The sequence below is a fragment of the Eriocheir sinensis genome, chromosome 25 (assembly GCF_024679095.1).
Source record: "Eriocheir sinensis breed Jianghai 21 chromosome 25, ASM2467909v1, whole genome shotgun sequence".
Lineage (NCBI taxonomy): Eukaryota > Metazoa > Arthropoda > Malacostraca > Decapoda > Varunidae > Eriocheir > Eriocheir sinensis.
This window is the reverse complement of record NC_066533.1, coordinates 13,689,631-13,715,934: the sequence shown is the minus strand read 5'-3', so window position 1 is coordinate 13,715,934 and position 26,304 is coordinate 13,689,631. Positions and strand designations below refer to the sequence as shown.

Below are 26,304 nucleotides of genomic sequence, written 5' to 3'. Positions count from 1 at the left end.
CTCACCTCACACATTATACCCCACTCATCCTAACCTAACCTAACCATAGCAAACCTTACACATCATACCTTCACTCATCTTCGTCTTAACCTAACCTAACCTAACCATAGCAAACCTTACACATCATACCTTCACTCATCTTCGTCTTAACCTAACCTAACCTAACCATAGCAAACCTTACACATCATACCTTCACTCATCTGCGTCTTAACCTAACCTAACCGTAGCAAACCTTACACATCATACCTTCACTCATCTGCGTCTTAACCTAACCTAACCTAACCATATCAAACCTTACACATCATACCTTCACTCATCTTCGTCTTAACCTAACCTAACCTAACCATAGCAAACCTTACCCATCATACCTTCACTCATCTTCGTCTTAACCTAACCTAACCTAACCTAATCTAGTGGTAACCTAATCTAACCTCTCCCCGTCCTCCGCAGCGGTGAAGTTCGGTCGGATGAGCAAGAAGCAGCGGGAGAAGGTCGAGGACGAGGTTCGCTACCACAAGGCGGCCGCGCAGATGGGTATGGCCGGCCAGGAGACGTCGCCAGACTCCTCCATGTACGAGTCCCCGACGCCCACCTCCTCGGACATCTACACCCCAACGTGAGTGTGGGAGAGAGAGGGGGGAGGGGCAGGGTGTTAGAGGCTGGGATAGGGTCAGATAGAGAACAAGAGTGTCGGGAGATTGGCTGTGTTTAGGGAATTGGTGAGGGAGAGAGGCAAGGTGTCAGGGTGTTAGGGTGGCTGGAAATGGGTAAGGGAGATGAGCAGGGTGTTAGGGAGAGTGGTTGTGTTGAGGGAGTGAGGAAAAGAGCTGGGCAGAGCGTTTAGGAGGGTGGTTCTGTGTATAGAGTGAGTGAGGGAAAACTGCAAGAAGCTAGGGTGTTAGGGAGGTTGATCGAATGAAAGGAATGTGTGAGGGAAAGAGGCAGAGTAAGCGAAGGGATAGGGAGGAAAGGGAGACTAAGGGTCGTATTTTGAATCATTTCGTCGCCCAAGTTCACATATTTGACAAGGCTTTCCTATGAGTTTTGGGCATTTCCAGAGGTAGTTTAATGACTCTGGTGGTAGTTTGACCCTGCTTCTGTAACATGAATCTAAAGAAACACTCATTAGAACCCTATTGATCCCCTTTTTGACCTTTAGAAATAGCTGATGTGAAAAGCGAAAGCGTCTTAGAATAACAAGTTAAGAAGAGAGAGAAAGAAAAGGAGAGGTAGGCAAGATGTTCATTGGAGAAAGAGAGGGAGGGAAATAAGTTTATGCAAGTGAAAAAGGAAGATAACTGAGGTGTATGTAGCGGTAGAAGACAAGACCTAACCTCACCTTCCTTCCCTTCGCCCCACAGGTATTACGGCTCAGACATCGCCTCCTTCACCTCCTCCAGCTACAACTACATCCCTCAGACCACCACCCCGACGGTACCCTTCGAAATCAACCCCGAGTATGTTGTTGACTCCACCACCTTCGATCACCGCCAGCCGTCTTTAGAGCCCCTGTCGGAGTCTGGGGCCATGTCACCTGTTGTGTCCTCAGGTGAGTGCCCCCTCTAGTGTCTCCCCCTCTCACCTCCTCCCCCCCGTCATCCAGGTGTACCCCAGGTGTGGCTTGAACGAGATGACTGTAAGTAAAGTGGATTTTTCGTTCATAGTTAGAGTGGATTAAGATTAAGAGTAAGAGCCATAGAAATAGGAATGACTTTACTGATTTCTTATGATGGGAAGGTTTTTGATACACTGAAGGACCAGGAAGCGTGAGGGTACAGGTAAGTTTGACAGGTGTGTGCGTGTGTGTGTTTGTGTGTTTGTGTTGGGGTGTGATGGTGGTGGTGATGGGTGTTGTGACTCATGGATACAAGGTGAAAAAGATGTCTTGAGTATTTTTTTTTAGTTTAACATTAAATAAAGATAAAATTACCGTCTCAGAGTGTGCACAGATTGAAAAGGGAATAATATGAATAGGTGGCGATGGTTGTTTTGTGTGCTTTACAACATAACGTCAGAAAATAACAGCAGCAAAATGTTCATAATTAAAGAAGTATGAAAGGAGTATGAGTTGGAGGTAGAAATAAAGTAACTGTACAAGAGGAAAAAACGTAACAAGACACATACCTGAAGAAATCGTCTAAACCTGGAATAGAAATACGACTTAATATATAATGAAAAGAAAATAACAAAAAACAAACAAATAAATAGAAAACAAAAAGATGAAGGAAACAAAAAACAAAAGGGTGTACCGAAAAGAAAAAAAAACAATTCAAAATAAACGAGAAAGATAAAACAAGAAAACAAAATAAAGAAAAACAAAAGGAAACAACTTAGAATATAAAACAAATTTCAGAACTTAGAAAGACGAGTAAAACTAAAAGAAAAGGTGCATCAAAGAGGAAACAAAACACACCTGTAAAGAGAACGAGAGAAAGAAAAAAGGTGAAACAGGTGAGAGCAGGTAGCAGGTGGCCATGCATTAGAGAGAGAGAGAGAGAGAGAGAGAGAGAGAGAGAGAGAGAGAGAGAGAGAGAGAGAGAGAGAGAGAGAGAGAGAGAGAGAGAGAGATGCCCTTTAACACACGTAGCCACTCTCACACCTTAATTAGTTTTCACCTGGGAAGAAAATGGAGGAGTCTTACCTAATGTCCAGGTGGTGAAAGAAAACGGGAAGACGCTCACCTGAGATGCATCCTATCCCCCCCTCTCTCCCCCTTCACCTTCACCCCCCCTTCCCCCCTCTCAGCCCCCCTCTTGCCCTCTCCGTCCCTCCCCCTCTCCCCTTTCTCCTCATCCCTCTTCTTTCTCATTAGTATTTTTTCCTTCATTGTCTTTATTTTTCCTTCGGTTTTCTTCCTCTGTTTCTTTCCTTCCTCTCCTTTACTTTCTTTCCCTTTCGTTTCATTTCCTTTCTTTACCTTTCCATTCCTTTCTTTCATTTATTTTCCTTTCTTCTCCATTCCTTTCTTTCCTTTATTTTCCTTTCCTCTCCATTCCTTTTTTTAACCTTTCAATTGCTCTCTTTCCTTTAATTTTCCTTTCTTTTTTTCCAGTCGGTTCTTTAACTTTCCTTTTTCCTTTCCTATCCAAGAAAAAAAGTTAGTTAGTAGGACAAGACTAAAAACAATGAAAAAGAATGATTACTTTAGATTTCTTTCTTTTTTTAATATCTTGGCAATAAATAATGAAAATGAATAAATGCTGAAGAAGACAAAAGCAAAATAGTTAAGCAAGAATGATCACCTTATATTTCATTCCCTGTTTTTTCTTCGTTTTTGAAAAGCTAACAGAAAAAAAATAATGAAAAAAAAAATAATTGGCAAAGGAAGACAAGAAAACAAAATAAAATAAAAAACATGATTAACTTACATTTATTCTTTCCATCTTTTTTTTTTACTTTTTGAATGGCAAGCAAAAAAAAAAAAAAAAACTAATGAATGTCCGCTTGTCGAAACTCTTTTAAATGTCTGACCTACGCAAAGGGTCGCTAAAAATACCTCCGCGTGACGCTCGTTCGTTCGCTGCGCTGGAAAGGGTTCAAAATAGCACCACCAGGAGGGTCAATAGATCACAAAAATAACAAAACACAAAGAAATAAGGAAAGATGAGAAAAAGAGAAAGGAATAAAAAAGAACAAAGAAATGATGACTAAGGAGGAGGAATATGAAAAAGGGAGAAGAAAGACGGGAAAATGAGGAAAAGGAAAAGAAAAACGAATAAAATGAAGGAAAATAGAGAAAAGGGGAGAGAAAATATGAGCGAAGGAGGGATAGAAGGAAAAACAACAGGGAAAAGAGAGGAAAGAATGAAGGAGGAGAGGGGACGGAGGCGGCGGAGGGCAAAAATACAACTGAGATTCGAACGGGGGTCAGAAATATCACAGGTGGATGAATGATAAAAAATATATATTTGGCGTAACTCGAAGTGATCGGAAAAGATATGTAGTTTTTTTCTTTCTATTTCTCTTTTTTTTTCACCGCCTTGCCTCCTCTTCCTTCCCTTCTTCTTCCTCGTCCCTTCTCTCCCATCACTCCTCCCTTTCCTTCCTTCCCTTCCTTCCTTCTAATCTCCTCTTTCTCTTCTTCTTTCCTCTCTCTCCTCCCTTCTTCTTTCCTTCTTCCCTTTTCCTCACTCCTCTTTCTCTTCCTTCTCTTCGTCCCTTCTCTCCCATCACTCCTCCCTTTCCTTCCTTCCCTTCCTTCCTTCTAATCTCCTCTTTCCTCTTCCTTCTCTTCGTCCCTTCTCTCCCATCACTCCTCCCTTTCCTTCCTTCCCTTCCTTCCTTCCATTCTCCTCTTTCCTCTTCCTTCTCTTCGTCCCTTCTCTCCCATCACTTTTCCTCTACTTACTTACTTCCCTTTTCTTCCCTTTCCACTACTCCTTTTCCTTCCCTTCCTTCCTTCCATTCTCCTCTTTCCTCTTCCTTCTCTTCGTTCCTTCTCTCCCATCACTCCTCCTCCCCTTCCTTCCTTCCAATTTCCTCTTCCTCTTCCTTCTCTTCGTCCCTTCTCTCCCATCACTCTTCCTCTTCCTTCCTTTTCCTTCCCTTCCTTCCTTCCAGTCTCCTCTTCCTCCTTTCCTACCCATATCGTTTCCTTCCTTACCTTCCAATTTCTCCCTCCTCCCTTTCTTTCCTTTCCATCCTCCCTTCCCATTTCCGCTCCCTCCTTCCCTTCTTCCATACCCCATTCACTTCGTCCCTCTATCCCTTCCTCTCCCATTTTTACTCCTATCTCTCATTATATCCCATCTCTCTCCCTCCCTCTATCCTATCCCTTCTCCCTGGGTTGTAAGGAAGAGAGAAAAGGAAAGTGATGAAGAGAGATAAACAGGGAAAGGGATCGAGAGGGAAGGAGAGGGAGAGAAAGGGAAAGGGAAGGAGAGGGAGAGGAAGGGAAAGGGAGGGAACAGGTGCGTCTTGCCTTCGTGTTCAGTGTTTCCAGATAGGTAAGAGATAAGGTAAGTGGGTGGGAGATAAGGGAGGAGAGAGTGAATGGGGAGCCGATACGAGAAGGAGATAGCGGCCGGAGATGAGGAGGAAGGGAATCAATAAGTACGCCTGCAAGGGAACGGAATGAATGGAGAGGAACGTGATGAATGGAGAGGAACGTGATGAATGATGATGGTGGTGATGGTGATGGTCATTTGTGTTGTCTGGCGTTGGTTAGAAGTTATAGTGATGATGATGATGGTGATGATGATAATGATGGTGATGACAAGTGGAATGTAATGAAACTGCTCAATATAGGCCTCCTGTTGAAATCCTCCACCCATACTTATTCGAAAGGAGGAAGAATGATGATGATGATGATGATGATGATGATGATAATAATAATAATAAGAGGAATATGTCAATAGCTGCTTGATATCCGGTTCAAATCCTCAATCCATACTTACTCGAAAAGAAGAAGAATGATAATAATAATAATAAAAATAATAATAATGATAATAATAATAAAAATGATAATAATGATAATAATAATAAAAATGATAATAATGATAATAATAATAAAAATGATAATAATGATAATAATAATAGTTGTTGCTGCTATTAAATATATCATTGCAACCTCTCATCCATACATTTTTAAGACAACCATAAGAGTTTTTTTGGAGTAAATGAACAAAATGAATTAGTGAAAAATATATAATAAAGCACACATTTGTTACGGTAAGATGAAGATAGAAAAAAAGATTAAACAAAAAAGAAGACATTGAGGTCGTAAAGTAAAATAACAAAATAAATAAGAAAAAAAAAGAAAATATAAACCAAACTTGTAATAAACGTAAGACAAAAAAATAGAAAAGGTAAAAAAAAAAAAGTTCTTAAAGTGAAACAACAAAATAAATGAGAGAAAAAAAGAAAAAAAATATCAACCACACACTTGTAACGAAAAGACAAAAAAGTAAAAAAAAAAAAAGGAAATAAAGAAAAGGTAAAACAAAAGAAGAGGTGGTTAAAAGTTACCTGGGCTGTGAGAGAGAGAGAGAGAGAGAGAGAGAGAGAGAGAGAGAGAGAGAGAGAGAGAGAGAGAGAGAGAGAGAGAGAGAGAGAGAGACCGCTCATCGACATATACGTATTCAATTGCAATATGTTAGATGTAAAAAGAAAGAAAGAAAAAAGAAAAAGAGAGAGAGTGTGTGTGTGAACGATTTACCTGTCCTGAGAGAAGACCTAATTAGCCTTTCTCCTCCACGTGTACAGGTAAGTGAGCCGCCTGTGAATACCTGTACAAAAGTGTTATTCTCTCCCTCTCTCTCTCTCTTACCCTCTCACTTTCACTCTCTAATCACAATCGCACTTCTCTTCGTTATTCACCTGTAATTGTTTGACTCGTGACTCACCTGTCTTGCTCACACCCTCACTCCCTCTCACCTCCCCCTTCTCACCCCCACCCCCTCTCCGGCACCCTTCCCACAGGTGTATTGACAGGGAACAGGTGTAAGTAAGGCGCCTGTACCCACCCTGCACCCTACCTGTCACCCATCTTCACCCTCTCCCTCACCCTTTCTTCCTTGCATCTACTTTTCACCCTTCTACACTCCATATCTATCTATCCATTTGTCTATCTATTTATTAATCCCCTACCATTATTTTCATCACCCCATCAAGAAAATAGATTAGTTTTCATTCCATCTTTCCCTAGAGTTAAAATTGTGAATACCTGAATATATTTAAGAGTTGTCTGTTTAACATTAGCGGTGGAGACGCCTCGTGCACGCAGGAATGACACCAGACTGAAGGAGAGAGAGTTCGTAAAGGGAGACTGAAGTAAAGATGTTAATAAAAAGAAGGAGAGAAAGACTGAAGTAAAAGATGTGATACAAGGAAAGACAGGACTGACGTATAAGATTTGATAAATAAGATAGCAAGACAGTAAAAAGGGTTGATAAAAGAGAGATAAGAAAAGTGAGGTAAAGAAGGAAATGACAAGAATAGGAAGACTGAAATAAGGAAAGAGTAAATAAAAGAGATACCTAGTTCACTGAGGAGAGTTTTTTAAGAGAATCATTAAAAAAAAAAAGTTATACAGTTTGACTCATGCGTATTGGCAACAGTGACGATTGAAGACTTAGAACACAAGACTGAACAAAAATAACAACAGCAACAACAACAACAACAACAACAGTCCAACACAAGGGGATTTTGAAGCACCCAAACCAAACATCTAATGGTTCTAACCCAGGAGTTTTAGATTTACAAAACACCAAAAACTAAAAAAAAAAGGGGGGAGGGGTTCGGTATAGCATCATGTTTCGTACTAAATCACCAAATTCTATACAAAAAAAAACAACGCATGTGGTCAGGTGCTTTAGAGATGCCAACAAACTTGGCAACATGTTTTATTTGGACGCTCCTAAAACTATGTTGTTGGACTTTGAAATTAACCCAGAAGTCAGATATTTGGTTTATCTATGAAGATGACCAACAAAATTTAGGGAGGTGTTCTAGTAGATCGCTTCTAAAACCATTCCGTTGGTCCATGAATAAGGGGACATTGATAGGGTTTTGATGGTTAAAGAAATTGATAGGACACGTAGCAATGGGTTTGAGTTAGATAAATTCAGATTCAATAAAGACATAGACAAGAATTAGTTTAGCAAGAGAGTCATGGATAAGTGGAACAGGCTTGGCAGTCATGTTGTAAGTGCCAATACGATAGACACATTCAAGAGGAGGCTGGATAAGTTCATGGATAGTGAGGTTAGGTGTGGTTAGGTTTACAGGGGCTGCCTTGTACACGCCTACCGGCCTCTTGCAGACTCCTTATGTCAGTTGGTCAATCAGTCAGTCAGTTAATCAGTCAGTCAGTCAGTCAGTTAATCAGTCAGTCGTTCAGTTCGTCAGTCACTCAATCATTCAGGCAGTCACTCACTCACTCAATCAATCAGTCAGTCACTCAATCAATCAATCAGTCACTCGTTCAGTCCGTCAGTAAGTCAATTAATCAGTCAGTCAGTCACTCAATCAATCAGTCAGTCACTCAATCAATCAGTCAATCAGTCAGTCGTTCAGTCCGTCAGTCGTCCTTCCTGCATGCAAGGTGGCGGGTTGTCTTCTCACCTGCCTTGGGTCCTCACTAATGCCGGGTGTCGGGTTGGTCACTCCGCAGGTAAAGGCGGGTTCGCGCAGAGGCAGGGCGGCACAGGTGGAGGAGGAGGTGGAAGCGAGTTAGCTGGTGGTGGGCAGATGCGAGGTGCCGGACCTGGCGGAGGTGGGGGTGGAGGAGGAGGAGGAGGTGGTGGTGGTGGTGGTGAAGGAGGTGGTGGGGGTGGCTTGATGGGCGAGGCGGACATCATAATCAAAGAGGAAGTAGAGACGTGCTTTAACATGGACACGCTGCAGACGACGCGGCTTTGTGGCAGCACCAGCAGTATGTCCGACAAAAACCTTAGCTCAGTAGACAGCACCACCTATCTCCCCCCCGGCCCCGCCTCCCCGCCCCTCAGTCAGTCTCAACAACAACAACAACCACAACAACCACAACAGCAGCACCAGCAACAACAACTACAACAACAACAACAGGCGCAGCTACAACAACAACAACAACAACAGCAACAACAACAACAACAGCAGCAACAGACGGGGGTAGCGGGCGCAACGGTGCTTCCCGAAGAAGAGGCAGTGTCCCCTCGTAAGGAAAAGAGTTGATTGCATGACCTTCTCTGCACGCTGATGATGATGATGATGATGATGATGATGCATGAGTCCTAGGGTGCATGGTGGCCTGTGTGAGGGTGTAAGGGTGTCTCAAATCTTTCAATCCTTATCCTTGGCATCCTACGGGGACTTCTTGGGTATATCCTTCACCTCACCCTCCTTCCTTAGCATTTCTCATGTGGTGTGTTTTGGGTATCCTTACATCCTTCCTCCTCATCCTTGGCTTCCGCATCCTTCATATCCTTTGGGGCATTTGGGTATCCTTCCATCACCACCTCATCCTTCTTCCTCCTCCTTCGTGAGCCTCGGAGGGCCTCATCCCCAACGGTAAGTACAGGATAAGGATCTTGAAGCCTCCTCCTCCCCATCCTTGCTGCAGCCAACCCCCCCTTTCCCCTCCTCCTCCCCCACACAACCTTCCCCCTTTAGTCTCCTCGCCAATCCCCAAGCCGAAGGAGGCCAAGAAGGGGGAGTAAAGAAAATGGGAGTTGGGGATTTTAAGATGCCATGTGTTTGTAAGAGGACGTGACCCAGTGTTTTCTTTTTTTCTTACCTGGTCATGTGTGTTTGTGTTTACTCCTCCTCCTCCTCCTCCTCCTTCTCCTCATCCTCCAGCAGATCCTATTCCCCTCGTCCTCGTCCTCCTCCTCCTCCTCATCCTCATCCTCGCTGTCCTAAAATGATGAATGAATGAATGTGTGTGCGTGTGTGTGTGTGTGTGTGTGTGTGTGTGTGTGTGTGTGTGTACTGTGCATGAAAAAAAAGCTTATTATTGATGATTTCCAGACTCTTATTGCCAAAGACTTTATTTATTTTTGCTTAAAGTTTCGCCTCCTACGCCAGCTCTATGTCATTTTTTATCGCCTTTTTCATCTCATGCATTTCCTTTTTTTATTAATTTTACGCTTCGAAATTTGACTTAAGTAGATATTTTGTGTGACTTTAAAGTGTAATTTTGACTTATTAATATCGAATGCTTACGAGTTTTGTTTCTTTTTTTTCCTTTTTTCTCATTAATTAAAAGCAACTAGATTTGGTAGACAACTTTTGAGCAGCATTTGTATTTTCCTGTTTTCCTATTTACTGTATTTTTTTAATGCATTGATTGACATTTCTAATTTTTATTCCTTTTTTCTCCCTTCCATCATATGTTTTTTTTTTTTTAATTCTTGATCTGGCGCGCTGCAAGGTTGTTGTGCTTGTTGTTGTTGTTGTTGTTGTTGTTGTTGTTGTTGTTTTGGCCATGTTGTTGTTTCTCTTGAGTGATTTCTTTTGTTTATATTTTCGATTCAGGGGCTTTATACTCATAGCCGCCCCCTCCTGCTATCCCTCCTCCTCCTTCTCCTATCCCTCTTCTTCATTCATTACACCTCTTCCCCTTTTTCACATCATATTTCCCCTTCTTCATCATCCCATCATTACCCCTCCATTTCTCTCATTCCTCTCATAGTTTTCTTTACCATTCTTCAAACGTAGGTATTATATTTTTCAAGCCTCTTCTTCATTAACTTTCTAACCGCTTCTTCTGTGTTCAATCTTTCCTCATCATTCTTTTATTCTCGGGTATTCTGTTTTTATCATTCTGGCTTTATCACTCACTTCCATACTCATAACCTACGATCAACCCCTCTCTTAGACTCATCTCGAAGGCACACTCCTCCTCAGTTCTTTATCTAGATCCCGAAAAAGCGACTCCGACACCTCTTTCTTCTCTTGGTTAATATTTGGAGGTTTATCAGTCACTCCCATACTCGTAAAACTCGCAGTCTGCACCACTAAACTCATCCACTCAAAGCCATTCTCTCATCACCTCATCTAGCTCCAAAAATAACAATTACTGGTGCTCCCATCCTCTTTGTCATCTTTGGCGGCTTGTCACTCGCTTCCATACTCATAAAACTCACATTCAGCATACTTATTCCCTCAAAATCATTCTTTCTTAACCTCATCTAGCTCCAAAAATAACAACTACTGGTACTCCTTTCCTCTGTGTCATCATTGGCGGCTTGTCACTCACTCCCTTACTCATAAATCTCACCAACAACACCATTCAACTCATACTCATTCCCTCAAAATCGCCCTCCCTTAACCTCCCTTCGAAGTCACCGTCCAACATCGAAGTCACGCATCTCATGGTCCTTCGCTCGCCCTCACAGATCCGACGCAGCTGGCGGAGATCCTCGCCCGCTGGGTTGCCGACGCTCACCTCAGGACCTGCCTCTACTCCACCGAGCACATAGCGGACGTGATGAGGAAACAGTCCCTTGACATCTCCAAAGTCACCTACTACAAAAATATGGTACGGGTGGCTGTGGGTTTGGTGTGTGTGTGGAGGGGGGGGGGAGAGAGAGGGTGTGTGTGTGTGTGTATGTCTGTATGTGTTTGTTGGTGGATGTGTGGGTGGGTTTGAGTTGATGGTTGAGAGAGTTTATACAATGACAACAATGATAATGAGAATAATAACAGTAATAATAATGTCTCCTCCTCCTCCTCCTCCTCCACCTCCTCCTCCCTCCAGGCTCACGAGGAGCTCTGGTTCGACTGCGCCCAGAAGCTGACGTCGGTGATCCAGCAAATCATTGAGTTCGCGAAGGCCGTCCCGGGGTTCAGGAAGTTCTCGCAAGATGACCAGATCGTCCTTCTCAAATCAGGTGAGTGCCGGGGCGGGGCGGGGTAGTTAGTAAGAGCGGGGCATGAAGGCAGAATGCTGGCCCCGCGATGTCTTGGGATACAAACTGGAATACTTATTTTGTGTTGTCTGTGAGTGTGCTAACGCGTGCTGTGTCCGCAGGGAGCTTCGAGCTGGCCGTGCTGCGGATGACGCGGTACTACGACGTCAACCAGAACTGCGTGGTGTACGGCGACACGCTGCTGCCCATGGAGGCCTTCCTCACCACGGAGACTGTGGAAATGAAACTTGTTAACAACGTCTTTGAATTTGCCAAAACTATCGCTGAACTTAAATTGACAGACACAGAGTTAGGCTTGTACTCTGCTCTTGTGCTGCTACAAGCAGGTAAGGAGCAGGACAGTGTTGGTAGTAGTGCTGATGATGGCGCCCTGGATGGATGGGGTTGGCATCAGTTTTGCCACCCAGTGTGCTGCTTTACCCCCAGTGTGACTAGGACCGTATCCTTGCGGCTCCATCCCCACCCGCTGCCGCAGCCAGACCCACTCACGCGACGCACGACTCACGTAACGCTGACTCGCATAGTCACGCTTGTTCTAACACGACTCGCCCCTCGCGGCTGACGTGTGACCCATGACGGGGGTGCGGTGCTGAGTGTGGCAGCGGGGCGATGGCGGCAGTCTTGTGGTTACACCTCGGGTAAGGCTCACGCTCGGTGGCCCAGCTGAGGCCCTGCTCTCTACTTCTCTTAACTACAACAAAGGCACCATTACTGTAAGTACAACGGACTCTCCGCCCGCCAGGAAACTCCCCCGACCACCGCCAGCGTCTCCGTCACCCGCCCCGACACCATGACACCCCAGCCCTCCCCTCCCTCCCCTCCCCTCCCCGTGTGTGTGTGTGTGTGTGTGTGTGTGTGTGGGTGGGTGGGTGTGTGTGTGTGTGTATGCAAAATCATCCTGCCCCAACTAGCTGAGTCACCCCACACAAGTACCCACTCTATGACCTCTCTTCTTCCCCTCCACCGCTCCACACCCCCTGGAGTCCGAAGCGGAGGTCCGGCGGGAGTTTTCTGAGGGTCTGAGTTGAAATACGATTCTTGAGGTTCACTGTTGCTGCCGCTTGATGATGATGATGATGATGACGTTGATGATGAAGCAGTTTGCCACACTCATACATCTCTCACACGTTCACTCCTTCGGGCGTCTGTCCAAGGCTGCCACTCGCCACCACTAGTTCGATACCTTCAGAGGCACACGAGTGGGTCCTGCTCTGAGGGGCGAGTAGTGGCAGCGAGTGGCAGCCCCCCAGCGCCCTCCCCCCCCCCCCCCTCCCCCCTCCCCCGCGGGTCTCATCCTGCTGTCATTGCCTTGGGACACGCTGTCTTAGTGTCGCCTCTTTTGATTTGCTGTGTTCCATTAACCGTCGGCACGCGAGGCTCGGCACTTGTTTGGCTGTCTTGGGTCCATCCAGCCTTCCTTCACACCCTGACCACCGCGGAGTGTTGACAGAGGGGCGCTCTGATTGGCCGGCTGGCTGACTGCTTAACTGTCTGACTGACTGGCTGGCCGGCTGGCTGACTGGCTGGCTCACACTAAGAAAAGAAAGAAAGAATTCACCCCTTCATCAAATAGAGAAGTAATAAATGATAATAATGATAACAATAATGATGATAATATAATAATGATTATAATAATAATGGTAGTAATACCTCACAGAGAGGATTAACCAAAAACAAGAAACAAATACAGCAGAGCTGACATTCGTTAATACAAAGAACACAAATAAATGAAGCAGTTCGAAGAAGAAGATTAAGACGCAAAATCCCTCAATCAACCCAAAAATAAAAGCAACGAAAAGAAAAAAAATTCAAAGGAAAGAAAAGAAGAACACAACTGTTTATAGTTAAATTGGTTTTATTTTCTCTTTTCTCGAATGATTTTAACTGCCAGATTATCACTATTCCTTATCTTTACGAGCGGATAGAGACCGCATGCAACGGAGATGAGCGCTGAGGCCACGCGCAGCTACAGCGCATGCCCCTACTCTACCTTACAATCCGTCACCCCAAACCAGCCATTACCAGCTAGCCAGAGAGCCTTAAAATCGGTGTTCCTTTCCCCAACACTTCGAGGAGTCACCATCAAGCAGTCATTTTGCTGTGTGGGTTTCTCCTCATTGTTTTCCTCTCGTCGAAGGTGTTACACAGGACCAACATACACAGACGCAAATAATTGGCTGTCTAGTATTGTTTATCTTAGTTAATCACGTAGTTTTGCTGATGATAATAATAACAATAATAATTTCGCCCGTGCTGATTTTCTTTTGTTCTTGTTTGTTTTGTTGATATTCATTCCGCTAACTCATCTATAACTCAAAAAAAAAAGCAACCCCCAAAATGAACTAATCACCAGCTTGTGTTAGTTTTTATTTCACAAGCTTTTTTTTTTTTTTTTTTTTTTTTTTTAGGCCCCGACACAGTGACTAGAGGATTGTATTTATTTGTTGTATGGTGTCTTTGATTATTTCTTACCCACTTCTTTATTTGGTTTTGCCTGTCACCTCCTCCTCCTCCTACTCCTACTCTTCTTCCTCCTCCGTGCCTCCACCTAACGCTTTACTCACCCTGGCTGTGAATGTGTTACTAACCAACCCACAACTTATATATTTTGACACTAACCTCACCTCTGCCAAACCCTCTTCTTACCCCGCCCCCCAAACCCCAACAAACCCCCAACCTCCTTCAGTCAAGTCAGTAACGAACCCCTTTTTCAACCCCAACTCCTTCCCCCTCAGTAAAGTCAACAACGAACCCCTTTTGTCAACCCCCCCCTTACAAAATTCCGTAATAATCAACTTTTTCATTAATTTTGCCTTTTTTGTCCTTTTTTTCTCGTTGGGTTTAAAGGGAAGGGGATTTAGAAGAGGGTAATAAGACTTCTTCTGACGTCTAAAGATTCTCCTCTCCTCCTCCTCCTCCTCCTCTTCTTCTTTTCGCCTTTCTTCTTCTTTCGTTCCCCTTCCCTTCCCTTCCCTCCCCTCCCTAAGCATTAGTACCCTCATTTGCTTCTTCTCTTTTGCTCTGTAGCGCCTGTGTTTGTTTGTACTGTTTGTGTGTGTGTTTGTGCGTTTGTGTGACTCACTAACAGCATCTCATTAAAAAAACAAAGTAGAGTTAATGTTTGTTCAATCTGATTTTTGCTGCTTCGTCATTTTGTTTGCTTTGCTCCTCTTGTTTTGAGCTAAAGTCACCCCGAGTAGCTTTTTTTAACTGATTATTTGTTCCTTTTTATGTTTTTTGTTACGCTGTTGCTGTCATTGATTCTGATTTCCCTGTAGATTGAATTTGTATGTCCGTGTGTGTCTGATTTCCTTTATTGTGGTGATTGTCATTACTCTTGGCGTTCCTGTCGCTGCTGTGAGTGTGTGATGAGCGAGTCTCGATGATGCAGTGCTGTGGTTAAAAGTGTGTTGCTGTGTTGTTGTGTTGTGTTGCTGTTTTGGCCTTTCAACACAACACACGCTCCCTCAAAACCGACCTTCAACTATGAGCAACTTCACTCTTCATTTGTATCACTTGCTTATCTTTACGTCGCCTATAAATGTCACCGCAAAGCTAGACAAATGAGCTTCTGTTTGGACTCTCATTTGGTTTGCTTCAGGACTTGTGTTTGGTTTTGGATGCTCATTTGTCTTCATGGTTACGCATCAGCCGCTCACGAAGGCAGCTCATGACACGACACACGGGGCCGGACGAGAAGGAATGGTGTACTGGTGACTGGCTAGGCGGGTGAGGAAGGGAGGAAGGGAGGGAGGAAGGGAGGCAGAGAGTCGAAGATGAGCACAGCGGATCACTTTCACCGTTCCACCTCAAATCACTGTCCCCTTTCGCTCCTCTTCACCTTACTTCCTTTACTCCCCCTCTCCTCCTCTTCTTCCCTTGTCTTATCCTCGTCCCTCCCTGTCCTGCTCTCTGCTACCGCCGTTGTCTTGGCGAACACCACTGTCAATCATGCTCAAATCTTCCCTTTAGTGCGTTAGCTGTATTCAGAATCAAGTCTAAATCAGCTTAAAGTTTGCTCTCCCTCAGTATTTGTGTCACAAGTCATTGGATATTGAAAAAAAAAACATGTTCACTATCCCTTTTGAAATAATCTGCCGTCTATTGAATTTGTAAAGAGTTTTGGTATTCTTCTCTGCTTGTATCAAAGAAATAAGCAGACAGACAAACAAGCAGGGTACCGGCTCTTACTTGTCGCGAGCCGAGCACAGTATCCACAGAACCACATGGCCCCTTAACTAATTACAAGCCTTAAAATTATCAAAAAACATTCCAGATTGGTTAAAAAACGCGACCATAGCAACCCACTTTCATCTCCTTTGGTGTGTTCTGTCTTAGGCGAGGAAGAGGCGAGCAGGGGAATGGGACAAGGGCAGGTACAAGGTATGGGGGGCACGTCACCGCATAGCCAACCACCAGTCACACACATTTCCTAGTGATGACAACCCGTCCGGAGCCCTTTACTCACTGGGTCCGTTTCCTCCCCCAGATCGGCCGGGCCTCCGCGGGACCGACGAGATCGCTAAGCTGAACGAAGCCGTCGGTCGGTCCCTGTGCCTGGAGCTGGACAAGACGCACAGGTACCCCGTGAAGGGCGACGTCACGGTGTACGCCTTCCTGATAGCCAAGATGCCGGCGCTCAGGTGAGAAACTAACCTACCTGTGGACGAGCAAAGGGGGTTCAAGTTAGACAGTCAGTTGTTTTGTTTGAGAGCTCGATTTAGACACTCATTTGATTGGTTCGGGATTAAGCTTATCTGTGTTCTAGTAAATAGGGCTTAATTTTGACACCCATTTGTTTTGTTTGAGAGGCTTCGGTTTAAACACTCACTTGGTTGGTTTTAAGAGACTTTCTACTTGTGATCTAGTAAAGGGAGTTCAATTTAGACTCTCATTCGATTTGTTTGGGATATTGTTTGCCTTTTGATCTAGAAATGGGGCTTCAGTTTAGACACTCATTTGGATTGTTTGTCAGAATCCGTTTCTTTACTTGGATTCTCATATGACACAACACAACTAAACACCTGTAATTTCACATCAAAACAAACCTGTAATCACCTCACTGTTACACGAATGCATCCTACAATACAATAACACAACACAATAACCTAACATAATAACATACCACAATACAATACATAATAGGATTAATAGGACTTCTGCTTTCACTCTAACACACCCAACCCAACACAACCCCTTCACATAACCTCTTCTAAAACCTATAGGTACCCCCACTATGGATATCTTGACCCAATACTGTAACTTCTCCCTCTTCTAAACACTGATACATCCACAATAAACTCCTAAACCCTTCTAAAACACCTGTACTTACACCTTACACCTGACACTATACCTGGTACCTGACTATAGATACCTGAACCTTATACTAACTTCTCCCTCTTCTGAACACTGATACCTGTACTTACATATACCTGGTACCTGACTATAGATACCTGAACCTTATACTAACTTCTCCCTCTTCTGAACACTGATACCTACACTATAAACACCTAAACCCTTCTAAAACACCTGTACTTATACCTTACACTATACCTGATACCTGAACCCAATACTAACTGACTTCTTTTTCCTCCACCTTCACACCCACCTCCTGCCTCCTGCCGCCTTCCCCGCCCCGCCCCTGGTGACGCCCTCCGCCCCTCCGCCGCCGCAGGGAGCTGAGTATGTTGCATCAGGACGCCCTCTGCAAGTTCAAGCGTGCTGCCCCTCACCTGCAGTTCTCAGACCTCCACAAGGAAATCTTCAACGTGGACTCCTGAGGTGCCTCCTGTAGGTAGGTTGGCTTGTGCTTCATCTTTGTTGTTATTGTTGTTATTGTTGTTATCAGTAGCAGTGGCATTGTTTTTTTTTTTTTTTTTTTTTTTCTTCTGTTGCTGCTGTGTTCTTTCTTGCTTGCTTTGTTGTTTTCCTGTTTTTTTTCTCCTTTTTTTCTGCTGCTACGTCCTTCCCTTTTTCTTTTTTTTTTCCTCCTGTTGTTTTCTTCCTTATTCTTCTACGGTTTTCCCATTCTCTTCTCTTGCTGCAATGTCTTTTTTTTTCTTTTCTTCATGTATTTTTTCTTCCTTCTTATTCTCCATCAGTCTCGTCTTTTCTGCTACGTCCTTCTTGCTTACTTCCCTCTCATTTTTCTTCTTATTCTCCTTCTGTCTCTTTCTCCTCCCCATAGGCCTTCCTTCCTTTCATATTCTCCTTCTGTCTCATCTTTCTCCTCCTACCTTCTCTTACCGTCATGTAATAAGCCATACACATTACATTTGTCTTTCAGTATGTCTAAAGTTTGTCTTCTCTGTTCCAGACTGCGTGGAAATGAACTTCAGTGTGTTGCGGGGAAGGGAGGAAGAAAAAGCCTCCCTCTCCTCTTCCTCCTCCTCCTCCTCCTCTCCTCCTCTTCATCTTCCGTCTCCTCCTCTTCCTCCTCCTCCTGCTCCTGCTCCTCCTCGGCTCTGTTGCTCCATCACATCGTTTTGTACCAGAGAGTAACCTGTCTGTTCAACACCTCGTGACGCGTTTGTTAGTGTTACTTGTTAGGGCAGAGGACCCAACCCCCTCACCCCCTCCTCCCCCTCACCCGGGCTCTTTTCTAAGATACCGTTTCTAGATGTGTTGTGGGTTTTACAGAGTCTAACAAGTGTTCTGTGTAGAGGAGAGGGTGCTGGCAACCTCCAGTGTATTCTTTCAGCAGCCCTCCGCCAGCAGCAGCAGCCCTCCCCCCCTCCCCCCCTCCTTTACCCCCTACTGTAGACTATAATGTTGATCATGATGCCTTACAATGAGAGTCCGCCGCACGTGTCTGGTTCGGACTCTGCCAGGCTGCGATGAGGAGTTCCCGAGAGGATGGTTAATACTACATAGTTCAAGGTTGAAGATTATATACAGTTTATTTTTTAAGGAATCATGTAGTCGCCCTTTGTGAGGATGGATGGTCCTTTCATCTTTGTAAATTTGCGAGAAAAAAATAATAATAATATTGTATACTTAAAAAAAAAAATGAAGAAGAAATATTTAATTATATTATTACGTGAACTGTTATAAATACTAAAAAATCTATCTTTATTGCCGCCTCCTGTTTTATTTTCTTTTTTTTAGATGAATTGTTATCACTCATTCTTGTCATTGTCAAAGCTAAAACCCTACAAAAAAATGCCACTAATATCATGTCATCAGCTCCATCATTACTTCACTTAAGTTTTTTTTATGTATAAGTTTAGGTAGCTTATAATTTTTTGTATAGTTTAATTTATTTTTGTTCAGCTTCTCCCAGCAAACACGTCTTGAAATCATTATATTGTGCCAGTTAACACTAATCTGCATCGGTGTGGTCGAGGCCGCGCACTGAGTCCTGGTGAGAAGCTGGCGCCAAGAGGACTGGAACAGAGGTACAAAGAGAACCAGAGTCCGCGGCGGAGCGGGGAGCGTCTCGCCGGGCCCCATGCGTGCCCCGGGGCGAGAGAGCCACCACCACCTCTTCCGCCCACGCCCACGCCTACACCCACGGCCACACGACGGCGACAGCGTTACGTAGACTGTGTTATGCTCAAGTGGCGGAGGCGAGCCGGTGTTAGCGTCCCGAGCGTCCCCCGACAAGGCCTCAGACTCTTGGAAGCGCTGTGTTGCGTCCTTTGCCCATTCCAGCCGTGCTAGAGTACAAATAGGTTAGAGCGAGGCCATCCTGCCCTGTCTTGTCTCCCGGACCCGCTGGCCGTGGCCGCGTCCTCCCCCAAGTCTTGGTCTGAGGTTCTTAAGCCGTCTCGTTCAGTCCCTGTGAGCAGCGTGTGTTCTGACATGCGAGCCGCCCTCCGGTTGGCCTCTCGGCTTAACGTTTCCTCCAGCTGACACCTTGTTCACCCTTCACCGAGCTGGCGTGGCTGCCCGAGGTCCGCGCGACGACACACATACACACACACACACACACACACACACACGATGTACAGAAGGACAGCCTCCGGTGTAGCGACGAAGGGCGGCACACGCCTAGGACCTCTCGTGCGTAGAGAACTTAGAGTCTAGTGTGCTTCGGAGCGTTGGGGGCCAGCCAGGTCCCGCCGCCGCCCCGACACAGGCTGCTGTACAAACTCCGGCCAGCGCGCGCCACCCTGCTTACTGTTGCTGTCACCTACTGACTATTTATTGTGTGACGACCATCTCCAGTCTCTGCTGTGCTTCACCAGGCGTCCACACGTCCAGCAGCAGCGCGAGCAGTCTGTCTGTGTGTCCGTGCAGACTCTCCTATTGGTTATTGTGGATGATGACGATAATGAAAAAATGAAAAAATCTGAAAAAAAATCTTCTTCGGTCCTTCCTCTATGGGGTGCGGGAAATAACCAGCTATGGGGCGTCTTGTACTCACCACACATAAACACAGGGGTTACAGTAAACTGGTATTTTGGCTAACCTGGAGTTTTATTAAGCCTCTCGTGTTTTCGTTAGCTTTTATAGGTTCAAAGAGTTTTAGTACCATCATGTTACTACATCAATAATAAAATATATCTATATTACCCCCGAGACTTTCACTCCATGGCCTCTCCTGACCCTGATAATGTAATGCTAATTGCTATGAAATCTTTATATATCTATCTATCGATCTAACTTTTTCAATGTATATCCACTTCGTAATCCACTAATCTTAATCTAATATTGTAATGGTGACTGCTGCCAAATCTTTATATATTCTAAACATCAATCTAGTTCTCTCCTCTATCATCAATCTGTTTCAATATATGTTCCTTCTTACGTAGGGATATATAAATTACTTGAGATAGGTATTCTATCTATCAATATATGTCAATTCTTACGTTGAAATATATAAAGCATACGAGTTAGGCCTCTTATCTTTCTATTCGTCTGTCTAACAATTCATGCTAATTCTTACGTATATTACATATGAAGTACACGTGTTAGGCATTTGAACCTCCCGCCACAGCTCCGAGAAGCCATGATCACCTGACAGCAACATGGAGGCAGAGATGGCAGGTGTGTTGGCAGGTGTTGAAGTGTTTCCCAGCTTCCAAGGGACATAAGGTGAGTCATTTCCTTTTGCTGGGGTTCTTAAGGTACTAGAAAGCTTGGAGAAGAGTTAGTGAAGGCGTGGAAGGAGAATCATGCGTGGAATTGATATGCAAATGAGTTAGATTGATTGTTTTGGTTTATTAAGTCTTAAAATCATTGTTTCCTCGTGTAGTATTAATGCGTTTATGTGAGGCCCCTTTCACGCGAGCGGTTTCTGCCGCTCCGGCACTTGCCGGACGGTTTAGCTTTACATTTACTCTTCACACGAAGCCGGAGCGGCAGGACTGCCAGCAAGACCGCAGCGGCAGTTGCCGCACAACGGTTTCAGTGGTCATGTGTTGCTATGGGTGCCTTCACACATCCGACGTTTGCCGCATGCGGCGAGGGATAGTTGTCTGTCGGTGCCATGCGGCTGCCGCTCGCCGGAGCGGCAGAAACCGTTCGTGTGAAAGGGCATGCGGCTGCCGCTTAGAAACCGCTCGTGTGAAAGGGGCCTAACCTGTTTTTATTCTTTCTTAATCATAATCTTCCTCCTCTCCTCTTCTCTTCCTTCCTTTCTCTTTCTTCCTCTCCTTCCTTTATTTTAATTATATATCTTCCTCCTTCTCCATAGTTCCTTTTCTCTTTTCTCTTCCTCTACGTCTTCTTTCTCTTCCTTGCTTCCTTTCTTTTTGTTCCTCTACGTGTTCTTCCTCTCCTCCTCCTCTTCCTTCCTTTCTCCTTTTCTTCCTCTCCTTCCTTTATTTTCATCCTCTATATCTTCCTCTTCCTCCTTTTCCAGTTTTTTTCTCCTTTTCTTCCTCTCCTTCCTCCTCTTCTGTTTCCTCCTTTCTTTTCATTATCTACGTCCTCTTCCTCTCTCTTTCCCTCCTCCTTTCTCTCTCTCTCTCTCTCTCTCTCTCTCTCTCTCTCTCTCTCTCTCTCCAAACAACTCGCTGACAGTCTTATTAAGGGCCATTGCGACGGAGATGAGCACCGAGGCCACAAACAACTATATAGCTTATCCCCCCCGCCCCCCAAACTTTACCATACCATACCATGTTTAAAGATATCGCAACCCAGAAACGACTCAACAAAACACTATGCAAGAAAAGGCGAGATAAGTAACAATGTGCTAATAATGTAAAGCTCAATATTGTAGAAACTAGTGGTTGGCTATTAACAGATGAGGCAGTCTAAAGTATGGGTGGAGATAACTAGCAATAAAGTGATTTAGGGTTTAATAAACACATCGTAACTCAAATGACACAGAAAAGCACTATGGAAAAAGGCGAGATAACAACAATATCGAACAAAACGCTAATTATTATGTAAAGATCAATATTGTAGAAACTAGTGGTAGGCTATTAACATGGACGAGGCAGCCTTAAGTATAGGTGAAGGTAACGAGCAATTAAATGGTTCAGGGTGATTCAGTAAACTTATCCTCAGGTCAAAAGCTACGTGAACAGAGTAAGCTAACATTAAAAACACCTAATTAGTGCCTATGTAATGAGCGTCACTTTTTCCCTTTTCTACATTTTAATTTTGTCTGGTCATATTTTTTAGTATTTCGTTGTTGTTTTTTATATAGTATCTGTTGTTTTAGAGCTATGTGAAGTGTGTGCTAACATGAAAAGCATAACCCTTTTTTTATAGTCTATGTAGTACTGTTTTAGGGTACGTATTAGAGTGAGTTAATGCCGTTTTATATGTGGGCGTGGCAGAGAGAGAGAGAGAGAGAGAGAGAGAGAGAGAGAGAGAGAGAGAGAGCATCCTTCCCGTCAAATCCTCGTTGGTTGGCTGCAAGATAACATCCTCAACCAGACAGCTCATCTCTTCCATGGCTCTCGACACTTGTATTCGTGAGTAACCTTTTTTTAACCCAGGCCGAGGTGCTTAACTGACCATATACTCGTCTACGTAATTTTGAATGTACTCGTCAGCGTAATTTGGATAACGTTAAGCATAAAAGGATCACGTTATTTGAAATGCAGTCTTAAACCCCTCTGACTAATTATGCGAGTTTGGGTAATTTGCATTGTATTCGTGTTCGTCAGCGTAATTTGAATGGCGCTAAGTATTAAAGGATCACAAATTACACCAAAATCCATCTTAAGTCTGATTACCATTTCCCAATTATCTTCCCTTCTTTAAATGTGATCTGGATGAGGTGTAGAGCAATTAATTTTACTCTAGGACGTTTAGTGTATATAAGTAGGTAGGTTAAACCGTTGTATACTAGGTGTAATGTGTTAGTTGTTTTATATTATTATTGAATGTGTTAGTTGTTTTATATTATTATTGAATGTGTTAGTTGTTTTATATTATTATTGAATGTGTTAGTTGTTTTATATTATTATTGTTTTATGTATTCAAATTGTCAATACCTCTCCCTTTCGACTTTAACGTGAGCATCTACACTCCAGTACTAGGCAGGTTCCATAATTAGTCAGGTAGCAGAATGTCCTGGTGATTTGCTTTATTTATAATAAGACCAACTAATTCCTTTGTCTTGAAGTTGATGCTGATGTACCCTTATTATACCAGAGGAGAGAATGTGCATTGTAACAGTAACGAAGCGGCTATATTATGTAACTGCATTTAACTGTTATAAGACGACAGTAGATTGAGGAACAGTAGGATTATTACAGGCTTTGTGATAACAGCCGTGGCACACTTAACTGTCATTACAAGCAGGTTGGCGAGAGAGGAGCTTCTTCGTTTAGCTTGTCCGGCAGTTGAACTCTTAACAATAACCCGATCTTTATTCATTAACAAGTCTTTGCAACAGGAGGCCACTTAAAGGTGACACAATGCATAATTACAGCGTTCATTATTAAGGTGGTGGAATAGAAAGACGTAACTGGCTGTTTGTTGTATCGTGTGAAGGTAAAATTCGCCTTAAGAAGCCTGAATTATTACCTTCCCTAGTGATGGTTTACCTTGTTACATAGCAGAATCATTCAATATATCAATGAAGATTGGTTTGGTAATTCATATAACTGCGAAAACACCTCATCTCTGACTAGCAGTTAAGTGCTTCAATAGCTCGGCATGTTCGAAATCAGAGTCGAAGAGTTTCATTGGGGCTTCAGGCAGGGGACGGAAGAATAGTAAGGATGGAGGGTAGTGGTATTTGAGGAACGAGGAGGCCAGCATGGAGGTGAGCTTATAAGAAAATGCTGTTTGATTGTAAGATTATTGAACCATCCCAGGAGTGGAGGCAGCAAGAGTGAAATGACGCGCCTCAGCGCATATGCTCCCCATTAGTTGTAGGATATTGTGAGTGGGTGGGGCGTGGGATAATAACTATGAACTCAATCACAATTACTTATACTGATTCTAGTTAAATGTCTCCCACAGATTACCTGCACCAAGAACCGCCTAACCCAAAGAGCAGAACAGTACATGTTAGTTGCCCTCAGTAATACACAGCAATTTATTTTATCATTATAGTGCAACCGTTGCATTGTTGCCTTTCGCAAGGTCAGACTTTAATATCTTACCACGGGCCATTTTATTCAGCCAATGTCTTCATAGCTTCCTTGATGGTAAATGGTCTCTTGGTGATTGGTTGGTGCAATCTTATCACTTGCATGTTGCTATGCCAGATATTCCTTAAGTTGAAGAATTACCTTTCATTTTAATTTGCAGAGTCACCTGTTAAGACACCAAGCAAGATGAAAACTTGTGAATGCTTCTCTTTGGATATTCAAAATGGTGTGCAGGGATGGGAGAATGAAGCATCAACATGAGGTCCCTGCCGGTGAACCTGAAGCTGCACCCGAGGCTGCGTGGGTTGCAAGGGCTCTGTGCCAGAGTGGCGTGGCCATGGACGTCAGCAAAAATTTTCTGTTCAGGTCATGTGCTGTTTAGTGCTTCTTAGTTAGAAGGGTGTTGAATGTAAAGTGAAAGTGCAGAGGTATATACTTTATTAAAATGGAATTTCTACATTTACATAACTGAAAGAAAGGACAATAGCAAGTAATTAATTTATCACTATCGGAATTTAAGGCATGAACCATATAAAGCCCTGGTAAAACCTACACTGTATTAAGGTTTTTATCTTTACAGGCACAGTGTGCACCACATCACCAGCATCTTCACCCACTCCTAGTCTCCCTGCATGGGCCACATGTGGGTCTGGCAGGGAAAGAAGTTGAATTGGACAACCACAAGGATACTCTTAGTGACCTGTGACATGCTGCTTGTCCTACAGTAGACCAAAGTGATGGCCAAATTAGCTGCTGCCCATAGGACAGAGTATAAACCACCACCATGAGATGGAGACTTGCTCAGACAAAAGTGCCGGGCCTGCCAGGGTCTGCATCCACCAGCATGTACATGCCTCCCACCAGCACTGCAAAGCTGACCAGGTTTTGCTGCACCAACTGTGGATGGCACACATGACGTTGGATGAGCTGTGGGACCACTTTGCCGACAGGCAGTGTGACCACTCTGATTCGAGTGCCCACTGGCCACTTGCCCACTACCTGCTGACAGCCTCCTCCTCAGGGAAGTCGGTTGCATCCTGCTTAGACACCCCATGAGGCAGAGCACATCATTAGGTGGTGGGGTTAGGGGCCAGCAGGCACAGGAGTTGCAGTGGTTATGCTGCCTCTTAACAATGCAGTCCTGCAGCTCATCCAGTGTCACGTAGCCCAGCCACAGACGGTGCAGCAGGACCTGGTCAACTCTGAAGTGTTGGTGGGTGGTGTGCAAGGGCTGGTGGATTCAGACCCTGGTGGTGGTGCTCCCCTCTGGTGAAGAACAGTTCTGGCGGTGGGCTTGAGGCCCCCTTATCTCTATGATAACGCTGTATACAATGAAGAAAATAAAGTACATTATCATTATTACTCTTAATTCTCAAAACTATTTTACTCACTGCAATGCCTGCTTATACATAACTACTATCAGTTTTGGAGGTGGTTATATTGTTTTTCAAGACACAATTGTGGTCATGGACTGATGGCCAGTTAAAAGTCAAGAGCACAATCCATTCACTTGTGACAGCATAAAGCCCAACACTCACAATTACCTTTTTCTCATTTTCGTTACCAGAAAAATTAAAAGAACCTTGATTTAGTTCTCCAGTCACTGAATCAGCCTGCCTGCCTGTCAAAAACCTTGATAATACTGCTGTTGGGCTATATTAATATGTTGGCCTCCCAGTGAAGCCACACAATGCCTGCACTGGGTGACCAACGTATTATACTGTTTTAGGCATTAATGCCTGAGGTCTCCAGTTGTGAACACAACAGCAGATATGTCAAGTTTCTCAGTGAGCAGGCCAGAAAGTTGATTCAGTAACTGGAGAACTAAATCAAGGTTCTCTTATCCATTAAGGTAATAAAAACGAGAATGACAAAGATTAAACCTTTGTGACAGACCACTGGGTTTTGTGCTGCCACAAGTGAAGGAATCATGCACTCAATGTTTCAATGGCCACCAGCGTATGAGCACAGCAACATCTGCTAGCCTCGCAACAGGAAGCACTTAATCCCCCTCTTTCATTTGCCTCCACTGTTTGTCTCATAGCAACAATTGGTTTATGGGTGAGACATGAAGACAGGGCATACACATCAGGCTTGTCAATGCTACAGCAGCATCCAGAGGCTGGCTCTTAGCTTGAAGGCTCACTCAGCAGTTGTTTTTCACACTGCATCCCAAGATTCAGACAAGCAGGACATTCTTCAGTCGTGCTGCAATAATAAAAGCTCATTAAAAAGAGATTTACATTAGGTACATCAAAGATAACATAACACCATGGAATGTACATTTGCCTTGCTTAAGTCTCGGTAATAATAGTTTAATATATCTTTACCTATATGAAATAAAAATACAAATAGATTAATTGACTTTAAATAAAGCTATAACAAAAAATATAAGGATTTTGAAATAATTATTTTAATTAGACTTCAAGATAAGAATCAGATCTCTAATG

The 26,304-nt window shown here is 43.9% G+C and overlaps 1 protein-coding gene and 1 long non-coding RNA gene across 7 annotated transcripts in view; both read left to right on the top strand.

The window, feature by feature from the left end:
• The window catches only part of LOC127003430 (probable nuclear hormone receptor HR3), a 122,024-nt gene extending 102,155 nt beyond the window's left edge, over positions 1 to 19,869 (top strand). For all 6 annotated transcript variants that reach the window (XM_050870125.1, XM_050870123.1, XM_050870124.1 and 3 more), the window contains 9 exons: positions 451 to 616; positions 1,362 to 1,549; positions 8,114 to 8,635; positions 10,818 to 10,960; positions 11,180 to 11,312; positions 11,453 to 11,677; positions 15,841 to 15,994; positions 17,026 to 17,145; positions 17,668 to 19,869. In XM_050870125.1, the coding sequence (XP_050726082.1) occupies positions 451 to 616; positions 1,362 to 1,549; positions 8,114 to 8,635; positions 10,818 to 10,960; positions 11,180 to 11,312; positions 11,453 to 11,677; positions 15,841 to 15,994; positions 17,026 to 17,131 (1,637 nt within the window). In that variant the 3' untranslated portion in view covers positions 17,132 to 17,145; positions 17,668 to 19,869. The remainder of the gene's footprint in view (positions 1 to 450; positions 617 to 1,361; positions 1,550 to 8,113; positions 8,636 to 10,817; positions 10,961 to 11,179; positions 11,313 to 11,452; positions 11,678 to 15,840; positions 15,995 to 17,025; positions 17,146 to 17,667) is intronic.
• A 2,242-nt stretch (positions 19,870 to 22,111) lies between these two features.
• Positions 22,112 to 24,570, top strand: LOC127003429 (uncharacterized). Its single transcript, XR_007757067.1, has 3 exons — positions 22,112 to 22,222; positions 24,015 to 24,220; positions 24,435 to 24,570. It is a non-coding gene; the product is annotated as an uncharacterized LOC127003429 (long non-coding RNA).
• The last annotated feature ends 1,734 nt before the right edge of the window (positions 24,571 to 26,304 follow it).